A 12,225-nucleotide genomic window follows, 5' to 3' on the forward strand; every position below is an offset into this window, starting at 1 on the left:
ACCTGGTGCATTTCCTTTATAAAATCGCCACCCCCCCCCCAAAAAAAAAAAAAAAGGTGGTGGTCATTGGTGTCAAATGCAGAACTGAGATCTGGACGTACCTAAATGAGTCAGTTAGGATTTCTCTGAGCATTATTAACATACAAAATTGCCTGCAACAATGATGAATTATGGGGTTAGTTTTTCTACACTGGGTTTTGACAATGTCAGAGAAAATACATTTTAGAAATTCAAATGAATATGTCTTTACATGCAAAGCATTGGAGTCTGTGGCGGCCCAAATTTCACACGCCGTTTGGACTTAGTGTAATCACTTCCTGTTTTATTTTGGAATCGCCTATCTTTTATGTCCACGTGTGCTGTATTGCCGCTATTTTAGTTTTCTCATTTCTGCAGCCACTTGTGTCTTGTTTTTTTTATACAGAGGCCAGTTTTGCTCTCTTCCCATTTGCCAGATCGTTACGCTTCATTGTGTTCGCAGCGCCTGAACCTACCTGAATTCTTTATCTGCTTGGTTATTTCCATTTGTGGTTTTTGGACGTCTGCAATTTTGAGCTTCTCTTCCAGCCCGCATCTTACGTTTTTTTTTTTTCATTCGACTGCCTTATTTCTGTCGAACCAGGCCTTTTCTGTGAGTAAAGCTCACTTTGCTTCGACTTACCGCCTCGTCGTGACCCTTCGTGCCAAAACAACGACAAAGTAAATCCAGTGTGAACGGAACCGAAAGGTTCATTAATGCGACACAAACCCCGTCTACGACTGCGTCTTACTCGAGCAGCTTTGATTTATATAAGCCACCTGTGGAACAGTTCAGTGTCTCCCCGTTTGAACTGCGTCTCTCTCTCACAAAATACTTGGAACACACACAGTCCTCACGTTGGATTTAAGCTGAGGATTTACTATGTTGGAGCGGTTGGAAGAATTTATAAGAAAACGGTGTCAGCTCGGTGATCCGCGGATTCTTAAGGACGCGCCAGAAAACAGAGTTACTGTCCAAGTCGAAAGATGTTTATATTACCCTTTTTTTTTTTTTTTTTAAACTGAAGAGCACCATCATCTTCTTCATTTCAAGTCTGTAGATCAGTGACAAACAATCTACTTTCTTAACCCTCGTGTTGTCCTCGGGTCAAAATGACCCGCAGCTGTGTTCAACCAAGTTCTATTTTATTTCTATATTTTTATAACTTTTGGGGATCATTGGTGATCATTCTTTAAAGAAACCCTCACAGCCTCCTCGTCACCAATGATCCCAAAAAATATGAAAATAAAATAGAACTTGGTTGAACACAGCTGCGGGTTTATTTTGACCCGAGGACAACACAAGGGTTAAATAATCTATGTAGATATTAAATACAGATGAGTATATAGTTTTGGCATTGCTTAAAGTCCAATTTAAGGCTTCTGGGAGGATAACTAGTGTAAAGTTTGTGGCTTCTAATGAACGTGATATTTCTTTGTCGCAGTTCAGTTGTGATATTTTGCCCACAAAGGGGGGCGTTTCTGTGAAAGTGAAAGCGAGGGACATTGTGTAGCACCGAGGTTCAATAAGTCCACCGGCGGATTTAAATGCTGCTTTTCTGGGTTGGAGTTTTGAACTTCGCGGACGTTTCCTGGTCGGGTTGCCGTCACTGCGAGCAGTCATTCCAGTCAACACGGTTTGAGTTACATAGACGGGGGAAACAAAACAAAACAAAATCTCAGGCTAAAGTTTATTAATATTGATATAAAACAAGACGGAATAACAAAATCCTCAAAAGTTTAAGTTTGCACGCGAGACTGCGTTTGTTTTGTTTTTTGGGGATTCGTGCCTGAAACAATTACTCGCTCTGTCAAAAGTGCCGTCGGGTATTTTAGCCATTTGTCTTTTTCCGGTCCACTATTTGCTTTGAACATAAACGTCTGATTGATTGTAAGTGCTTAAGTACCAGTTGACTCATTTCACGTACCCGTCCTCGCCGCATCACCTCGGTCGTCCTAGAAAAAAAACACAAAAACAAACATCCGACACCACTCCTACCTGCCCACGGCGTGATATCTTAACTTGACCTTTTTTTTCAGGAGGCTTTTATTTCTCACTCTTGACGACAAATTGAACACGCGTTGTCAGCACAAATGAGGAGGCGGACAGTTTTGTGTCGGGAACTGCTGCTGCTTCTTCTTCTTCCTCGGCCTCTGTTTTGTCCACAGTCGCGTACGGTCAGCCGGCGACGGAGACGGGCACGTGCCGTCGCCCCGCGGTCACGAATCATTTTACAGGTTGATGATTTTGTCCACGTCATGAAGCTCGGTTTGCCACCAGAGCCACTCAAACCTTTCAGTAATTTCATACCGACTGACTTGTTAGTTGAACACGTATGACTAATTCTCACTGGATGAGAAAATAAAAAAATACATTTTATAAATACATCTGACAAAAGTAGAGCTAATTTGAGCCGTTGTCTGCAAAATTTTTGCTGTTTCATTATTACCCCCCAAAACCAGATCTCTTTCTGAGTAATTGTGTCACTGTTCTCGCTGACTTTGTGTGCTTTGATCGCCACCTTGTGGTAAAAATGAGTTTGTGACGGTAGATTTGATCAAGTTATTTCAGTTTATTTAATCTTTTTTTTAGTTCTGTATCATCTGGCTCATCCTGGATTGTATTATAAGATGTGAGATTTTAAGAAAACAAACTGGTAATAGATGCAAAAACAACCAAAAAAAACCCCCCAAAAAGTTCCTAATGAACGATAAACAGAATAGAAGTCTACACATCTACACTGATATTGTTCTCTTCTTCCAGACTTTCTCCAGGTGCTAATATATGTGTTTTATGTTTTTTAGTTATATAACTGTTTTACTATTTCTATTTGCTGAAGTCATGTAGTCTCTGGCCTTTTGTATATTGTATTAAAAAAAATAAAAAAAAAAAAATCTATCAACCTTCCAGGGCCTGCAGATACAAATTTGCCTATTTGGGTAAATCTGGCACATTTAGTACTTATGTTAATTCATGTGCATAGTTTTCCTTTTTAACTGGAATGAACACAAACTGAACTGAACAGTCTTTGTGCATTGTCTATATTTAAAAAGTCAGTCTGCTTTTGTTCTTTTTTATCTTACTAAACAAAGCTTTGCTCAGTCTCCAACAGAAAGGACTAAAAAAGGAGCATCTTGTGTGAACAGAACATAATAAAACACCAGATCTCAGCAGGGAACAAAAATCTTTTCCTTTGAGATACATTATGTAAAACATAATTCTCGGTTCTGTATAAATCTTTTCATCATCCTAAATGTCAATCTGTTCAAAGGGTTTAAGAAATGAGGAACAAAATAAATTATATCAGAGCTGAAAAAGCTCCAATAAAAAAAAAAAACCCTGAATCAAGTTAGTTCAAAACACGAGCAGATTTATGACAACAAAGCTTTCAATGCTCAATAATGGACAGAAATGATGAGACAGATTTATTTGCTGTGTTGTCAAACTCAACCATTGATAGTGGATTTTATTTCAAAACATGACGAGACTGGACAGAAAAGAGAATCTAAAGTGTTAATTATAAATAAAGTGAGATAAAAAAAAAAAAAAAAAGAGCCGTAATAATCTGAATATTTCATGCCATTTTGTCAAATCTGACAAATATGAGTAAGCTATTTGCTGGTCAAGTTTCTTTTGAATATAAACAAGAAAGAAAATTACAGTGTACAGTACATAGATTCCTCCCACAATTTGCACATAACTAAAATGATGTACAACCAAATATGTTGACATAAAGCCAAGAATGCAAACAAAAGAGGAACAACAAATGAAAACAGACTTTTCTTTTCCAAAGCACTGCTGGCAGCCACTACAGTCGAGGAAGTAGCTTCCTTAGTTTGCATCCCATTCTTGATTACTTGTTTTCTTTTTTCAAATAATTTACATACAAACAAACAAACAAACTGCATTGTTACACCCACTCATACGTGCAAGGCTGGAGGCTGTGCTGTGAAAGTACAGTTTTGTATCAAAGAGTCGACTCTAGTGCCCCCCAGTGGTTCGTAGCTGAACTACACTTGAATTTATCATTCTTTCCCTTCTTTGCTCTTCAAACTTTAAAGGCTGTGCCGCACATTGTGTTCAAACTATAGATTGCCTTTTATATTTCCCAGCATTGGGAGTCCTTTTTTTTTTTTTTGGATCATAGAATTATGCATTTTATGAATTAACAATTTTCCTGTTAAGATAAGTATAACGGTACTTTACGGGGGGGGGGGGGGATCATAGAAATATGCCGTTTTGCCCGCCGAGCTCGCGCTTTCTGCGTTTCGAAGACAAACTTCCGGGTCACGCGGTTTCTGCGAATTACAGTTCAACATGTTCTTCGCGAAGGCACCACGGCGATAAGTTGAATTCATAAGTGACGACAAGCGAGATGTATTTTAACCAGACCGAAGAGAAAAAGTACTCGACAATACAGAATAAAAGCGAGGAAACTCGCGCACGTGAGCCAGCTATTTGTTCCAAACATACCCCCGTTTGCATCTTTTATTTTTGTATTTTTTTTTTTTACCCTTCGCAGCTTTTCAGCGTCGAATTGCTCCAAGGTTGTTTTTGTTTTGTTTTCCCTTTTTCTGTTTTAGCACAGCTGGATGCAAACCAAGGCAAATGACGTCGCCGCAGCGCGCCCGAGCCGCGCGTGTCAAATAAAAGTCTCGAGTCTGGATAATGTTATGCCCTTTTCTCGCCCGCACGTCTTCGACGGAGCGACGGAATCATCCTGCCGACGCGCCAGATGGCGGCGGGCCATGAATAATGCATCGTCGACCTTCAGCCAGACAGGTCCGGGCTGATCCGAGGTCAGCGGAATGACACGGGGGCGGTTCACGCTGAGCGGGTTGGGGGAGGCCGGCCGGGTGGGCGGTGGCGGCGGTGGTGGAGAACTTTTTAAGACTGGTACGTGCGAGTTTGAATCCGCGTGAGACGAGGAAGACGCCGGCAGCAGCACTATCAAACGGAAAATCTGCTTCAGACATTTGCCTACGCTGAAATACATAAAAAGGGAACCTGTCCACTGCTCGATGAAAAGATTAAACAGGATTTGGCTGCACACCCGACGAAAAATTGCACCCGGTTCACGTTCAGCGTCAATATTAGTCCATGATACGCAACACAGAGGACACATTTTGACAGTCTGTTCGATTAGAAAGTCGTATCAATAAAGCCGACCTCTGCAGCGTGTGCCGAATTGCGTCGTTCACAAAAATATTGCTGCAATTTTGAAAAAACAAGTCACGACAATGGAAATAGTTTGATCCGCTGATACGATAACTTTCGCAACTTAGACACAGAACCAGTTAGTGTCTTCAGGTTTGGTTATGAAGGATCAGATGTTCAATAAAGCACTTTAATATGTTCGTTTTTAGTTATAATTTAACGCTGACGAATACAACAAAGCACTCATTAACATCAAGAATACACAATCGCAACAAAATAAGGAGATATTTTGTCGTCGTCAAGAATATCATCGTTGCAGAAATAACTTGCGATAATATTTCAAGGCCATATCGGCCGACCATATTCACCAATAATGTCTCTTCTTTTCACTGAATGTAATCAAGGTTCCCCCCCCCAAGATTTTATTGTTTACAGCTGTTTTCTGGGTTCTTTCTGTCTCTCCGAGTTACGTGTGAGCAGGATTTTCAAATTACAATTTCAACCATCTACAAAAACCCTCGGTTTAATGCTGCGAAGCTTAAAATCAATGGTTTCCAATTCTCTGAAGAAAAAAAAAGAAAAAGACAGAAACGGAACAAAAACATGTTTCTTTTAAAAAAAAAAAAAAAATAAAAAAAAAAAAAGGTTTTTAAAGCTTATGGTGTGTGTGTGTGGGTCATCTCCATCGTCTTTCTTTATTTCTGACCCGTCTTCAAAAGTATAAATATTTATGTTAACGTATGATAATAAAATATAGTTCTTAATTTGAACTTAATACCTCTGATATATTGATTCGAACTAGTTTTACCTCAGGACCCACATTTGTCTTCAAAGTCAGTAAATCGTGACCCCAACAAAAAGGTTTTGACAGACTGAGATATATTTTGCAAACCGCAGAGCAACAGACACGGTGACTTCATGTACCGTTAAAAACGTGAGACAAACGAGAAAGTACCATGAAAGAGGAAGTTTGGCTCAAAACCCGATGAATAAAAATAAGTAAATACAAAAAAAAGCAAAAAAAAAAAGCAGGTTCTGCTTTGTGTAAACTACACGTGAAGCTGGCGAAGCCCATCGAGTTTAACGATCTAAATCCAAGGATACGCACCGTGAATAAAAAGATCGGGTCTTCTACGAAGGACTCACGTTGGCATTTTCGCGGTCAGGACCCGGGACGAAGATTGTTGTAATCTTTCGTCGCCCACACGAGACGGGTGACGCGTATGTCCGAGCGGTCGCCGATGCTCCGGTCCCAGCAGTACTCGGGCGACAGCAGCCTGCTCGGCTTGTGGACCCAGAAGTACTTGTTCAGGTGACTCTCGTCGTGCCACAGAGCCTCCACGCCGTTGAGCCGGTCCGCCGCGATGCCCCGATGGCAGGCGTCCGCCAGGCGCTTGACGTTCCCCCACAGGCCTCCGAAGATGGCGGCGTGGTAGTAGAAGTCTCCGGTTTCCATGAAGGCTTCGGATTTGGGGTTCTTGTCGTAGGTGAACCGGTTCTTCGGCAGCTTGTAGAAGTGGGCGTGGAGCAGAGCCACCGAATCCCCCAAAGCCTCCGAGCCGAACCGCCCCACGAACTCCTGATCCACGTCGAAGCAGAAGACGTAACGGAAGCCGTGGCGGATCTCCGACTGGATCGCCTCCGATATCGTCTTCATTCGCATCATGGAGATGTCCTGCCACCTCGAGTGCTTTTCAACCCGCATGACCTTCAGGCTTCGCCGAGGAGCGAGCGTGATGTTTGGTACCTTTTCTGGCAAGTCTGTGAACACATAATACGTCACCGGTAATCCCAACATGAAATGTTGTTCTGCGGAGGTGAGGAAGGTCTTGAGGTAGGCGTCCAAGTACCTGAAGTAGACGCACAGAGGAAGAACAATGAAGCTGCTGGAAATACGTCATTATGAGAATGAGAAAAAAACGCATTCATAAAACAGACATATTTATTCACATTTGATGAGATTTTTGTTTTTGTCAGGATTCCTGTCCTTTCCTCTGTTCTACCCCCCGACCCCCTCTCCTCCCGTGTCCTCCTGTCACCTCCCGTGGCCACGTCCTTTTGGTACAATTAAAGCAAAAACAAAAGCCCAATTTGTTTATTCATAGGGAAATGTCAATAATAACAAATTGAATACACATCGAAACAGCAAATAATTTATGTTAAAAGTATGTTCAGCTCCTCTGGAGTGTTTTTTTCCTTTTATAAAAGACAAAAACTGACACCAGAGAAGCAAATACAGTTAATTGCCCCCCCCCCTTTTCCCCCTCCTCCTCACACACTCTATATTTAAAATGTATATTGCTTATTTTATATTTTAGCTCTGTGTTTAATTTGATGCATTTTATCTGTTTCTTATGCGTCTCATTTCTCTTCTATGTTTTTTTTTTAAATGTTCCTTTATATCTGTTTGTACTGTACATCAAACACCGCGTCACAGTCGCAGTGTTTACAGAGAAAACGAACCTTCCCACAGCAAACACTGTGAGAGCCACGGATGACTGTCCTTGGAGGTGCCTTCGGTCGTACATGTCGGGGTCAAACATCCCCTCCCAGATTATGGGAGCTTTCCAGGACGTCCTGTTCTCAACCAACATCCTGCTCCTGAAAGATGAAATATTCACGACAGAAAGATGTCCTCAAACCTGACAAACCACTTTGCTCGGTGAAGAGATCATTTTATATTTGTTTTATCGACCTGTTTTGCAATCTAACAAAATGTCAAACTGATGTTTACATTGCAGGAGTTTCAGTTCCAACGCAGTTTATGAACTTGTAATGTCTCGTACTTGTACAATTTAACCGGAGACATTTGAAGACTCAAAAACTTGACTTAAAGCTATACAGATAAGTTCATGTATTCATAACAGTTCTGCACCATTGTTCATCATTATATCATACTTCATAATTTAACTTGAAATAATAATAATAAAAAGGCTAAATAAAATGATCTCCGATGTACACCTAGTGATAGGTTGGCCATCTGGAAATTGGGCAAATACCAGAAGGACCTCTCAATTATTGATTACTCATAGTGGATCATCATTGCATGGATTAAACAACAATAGTACTACTACTAATAATAAACAACAATATTTATTACTGCTATTCTCATTTTTTGCTTTTGCGCAACATTTTTTATTTGTTTTAATTTCTTGCTGAATTTGTCTTTAATCACTTTGTTGTTTATAATCTATTGAGTCTGTTTTAACTCTGATGCTGTGCAGCGATTTGGCAAATTTATGTTGGATATAAATGTGCTTTATAAATAAACTGACTTCACTTGGTTAACAACAACAACAATAATAATAATAATAACAACAACTGATAACAATGATTCTGTGATGATTTTGGTCCATAAAGTTATTTGAAATCGATCTAACTGTGTCTTTAAATAAACACAATTTCTCCCATGATCCCTTTCGGAGTGGAAGAATATGATAAAGCCTCCAAAAAGGCAAATCACTTTACGCAAGAATAAGAACGTCTAACGACCAAGAATAACATTTTTACGAAAAACAATAGGGCTTCGCACCATCGGTGCTTGGGCCCTAATAATTCCTTGAAAAACAATATGGCTTTCATACCCTAAAAACCAGACTGGCCTTTCAGACCACGTTCCTTTGTGACAGGCCCGCTGCTTCCCGTTTTATCTCATGAATGTGAACATGTCACAGAGGTGAAGTTCAGCAGGTGTTGTCTTTGAGGGAAGCGGAAAGAAAGAGGTGGTGAAAGAGGAAACTATTTCCCTTTTAAGGGCATCGTGTCAGTTTACGATCAGGATGTGTCGCAGCAGCACCTCTTCCTCCTCATCATACTTTCACATTCTACGTCGAGCTGGTTGATCACATGAACCTAAAGTCGGGTCACAATAACCTAAACATGTAGTTGATGATATATTGAGACATTCGAGCCGTTTGGCCACGCACACTCGCAAAGCACTTATCAGATGTATCGTCTCACCACGCTGGATGTACAGTGGTGTGAAAAAGTGTTTGCCCCCTTCCTGATTTCTTATTTTTTTGCATGTTTGTCACACTTAAATGTTTCAGATCATCAAACAAATTTAAATATTAGTCAAAGATAACAAGTAAACGCAAAATGCAGTTTTTAAATGAAGGTTTTTATTATTAAGGGAGAACAACAATCCAAACCCACATGACCCTGTGTGAAAAAGTGTTTGTCCCCTAAACCTAAAAACTGGTTGGGCCACCCTTAGCAGCAGCAACAACAACAACAATTTATCACAGCAAGTCTTCCAGGTCCTGAAGCAACAAAACAGCCCCAGACCATCACACTACCACCGCCACATTTTACTGTTGGTATGATGTTCTTGTTCTGAAATGCTGTGTTACTTTTACGCCAGATGTAACGGGACACACACCTTCCAAAAAGTTCAACTTTTGTCTCGTCGGTCCACAGAGTATTTTCCCAAAAGTCTTGGGGATCATCAAGATGTTTTCTGGCAAAAATGAGACGAGCCTTAATGTTCTTTTTGCTCAGCGGTGGTTTTGGTCTTGGAACTCTGCCATGCAGCCATTTTTGCCGAGTCTCTTTCTTATGGTGGAGTCATGAACACTGACCTGAACTGAGGCAAGTGAGGCCTGCAGTTCTTCGGATGTTGTTGTGGGGTCTTTTGTGACCTCTCGGATGAGTCGTCGCTGCGCTCTTGGGGTAATTTTAGTCAGCCGGCCGCTCCTGGGAAGGTTCACCACTGTTCTATGTTTTCTCCATTTGTGGATAATGGCTCTCACTGTGGTTCGCTGGAGTCCCAAAGCTTTAGAAATGGCCTTGTAACCTTTTCCAGACTGATAGATCTCAATTACTTTCTTTCTCATTTGTTCCTGAATTTCTTTGGATCTCGGCATGATGTCTAGCTTTTGAGGATTTTTTTGGTCGACTTCACTTTGTCAGGCAGGTCCTATTTAAATGATTTGTTGATTGAGAACAGGTGTGGCAGTAATCACGCCTAGGTGTGGCTAGAGAAATTGAACTCAGGTGTGATAAACCACAGTTAAGTTATGTTTTAACAGGAGGCGGCAAACACTTTTTCACACAGGGACATGTGGGTTTGGATTTTTTTTCTACCTTAATAATAAAAACCTTCATTTAAAAACTGCATTTTGTGTTTACTTGTGTTATCTTTGACTAATATTTAATTTTTTTTTGATGATCTTAAACATTTAAGTGTGACAGACATGCAAAAAAATTGGAAATCAGGAAGGGGGCAAACACTTTTTCACAACACTGTATGTCACACGTTTCGTGAGGTTTCAAGCATCTGTTGACCTTAAATATCAACTTCCTGTGTCACGGCGAGACATCCAACTTTGCCGCATTGTCATGGCGACGCCCATTGACAAAATCGAACGAACGTCTCAATATATCATCAACTACATGTTTAGGTTATTGTGACCCGACTTTACATTCATGGGATCAACCAGCTCGACGTAGAATGTGAAAGTATGAAAAGTGTCATTTCCAGTGGCCAACAGGGGGCGCTATGACTATGAGCAAATATTACCACACAGGGGTCTTCAGGGCGGGGCTGTTATCATACCTGTGATGTTTGGAGAAGGTCGGTCCATGTACATAAGATTTAAAGCAACTCGTAGTTTCATGGCGAGACGCTCAAAATGGCCGCCTCTTACGGGCACACACATCGATGAAAACAAATTATTTTAATAACTTTTAATCCCAAACATGTTATCTATCCATCAAACCTAAATTCAAGTTGGTGCGACAAAATCCCGAAGAGGAGTTCGACAAAGTACAACGTATCAGAATTGCCCAAAATGGCGACTAAATTCAAAATGGTTGACTTGCTGTCGAGTTGACGTAATGGTGCAATGTTACTTTTTTGTGCGTCTAGGTGTGATACAAGTGTCCACCGGATTTCGTGAATTTAGGTAAATGTGGCCGCCGGGGCATCTCTTTAGGGGGCGCTCTTGAGCCATTTGGCCGCGCCCACTCGTAACTCCACTAGAGTACGAAATTTTTCGCCGGGAGACATATGCGTGTTCACTTTCATGAGTTTTTGAATATGATAAAACCTCCAAAAAGGCAAATCACTTTACGTAAGAAGAAGAAGAAAGAGAAGAACATTTTTACGAAATACAATAGGGCTTTCACACCGATGCTTGGTGCTCGGCCCTAACGACAATTCCTTCAGAAACAACGGGCCTTTCACACCGATGCTCGGTGCTCGGGCCCTAATAAGTAAAACAAAAGAAAAAGGACGTGATGATGACAAGACAGAGGTTCCAATGGTTTTTGGAGATCTCTTACCCAAAGTTAAGCGTGTGGTCCAAATTAAAGGTCTGTGTTGCTGCTGCAAAAGGGTTGCCCAGCAGAGTCCACACGGTGTTCATCATTATTAAATATGAAGAAATGACCATCAGGAGGCTGAAATCAAATTATTTGGAAGAGATTCTTGTAAATTACTCATTTTGGCTTTTACGTGCTGCTGCTGGTCTGTTGACACAATAATGAGGCCTTCGGTACTCACATGACCAACACAAAACAGCAGACTGGTCTAGCAAGCTTCGCCACTTTATTGTTCCTGTTAAAAGAATATGGAAGCAGACAAAAGGAAAAAAAAAGAAAGAAGGAAACTTCAGTATAATTCATATAATATTTGGTATAAATTTTGGTACAAAATATTTGATGTCCTACTGAAGGAAAGAGTAATGTAGATGTAGATGAGCAACGTGATTCAGATCTATGAGGTGTAACCAATCAGATACCGATAACCGGAAAAATGCTAAATATCGGCGCCGATGATCGGCTGGAAAGGACTTTATCTACACTTGACATGTTCGGTAAGTAGATAGTGTGCGTTTGACGTCAATTCAGTCTGTCGGTCATTCATCAATTTATTCTCCGAGCTAAACATGTTCCTGGCCACCATAACTCCATCGCTGACTCTTTGTCTCGCTTCTCCTTCCAGATCTTCAGAACCTTAGCTCCAGACACGGAGGAGAATCCAACCCGTCCTGCCATTTTCAGACACGACATTCCTCATTTGAAACAAACCATCGCAGAACTAATCT

The 12,225-nt window shown here is 40.9% G+C and overlaps 1 protein-coding gene across 1 annotated transcript; it reads right to left on the reverse strand.

Annotated features, from left to right (window-relative positions):
- Positions 1–5,840: 5,840 nt before the first annotated feature.
- Positions 5,841–11,562, reverse strand: LOC138624885 (N-acetyllactosaminide alpha-1,3-galactosyltransferase-like). Its single transcript, XM_069705458.1, has 3 exons — positions 11,462–11,562; positions 7,640–7,777; positions 5,841–7,026 (listed from the first exon to the last, which is right to left on the reverse strand). Exons 1-3 carry the CDS (start codon positions 11,545–11,547, stop codon positions 6,339–6,341), a joined length of 912 nt encoding a protein of 303 aa, XP_069561559.1. The 5' UTR covers positions 11,548–11,562; the 3' UTR covers positions 5,841–6,338.
- Between the last annotated feature and the right edge of the window lie 663 nt (positions 11,563–12,225).

Source organism: Brachyistius frenatus, unplaced genomic scaffold, assembly GCF_029030835.1.
Source record: "Brachyistius frenatus isolate BFR_SWC_R1_liver_20210118 unplaced genomic scaffold, ASM2903083v1 Contig_56, whole genome shotgun sequence".
Lineage (NCBI taxonomy): Eukaryota > Metazoa > Chordata > Actinopteri > Embiotocidae > Brachyistius > Brachyistius frenatus.

Bases quoted from the DNA above. Each gene is read 5' to 3' on its own strand.
- LOC138624885 (XM_069705458.1), bottom strand. From the start codon at position 11,547: ATGATGAACACCGTGTGGACTCTGCTGGGCAACCCTTTTGCAGCAGCA. The intron at 7,778-11,461 runs GTAAGAGATCTC...TTCATCTTTCAG, and splicing joins GACCACACGCTTAACTTTGG to GAGCAGGATGTTGGTTGAGA. The intron at 7,027-7,639 runs GTTCGTTTTCTC...CGTCTACTTCAG, and splicing joins ACAGTGTTTGCTGTGGGAAG to GTACTTGGACGCCTACCTCA.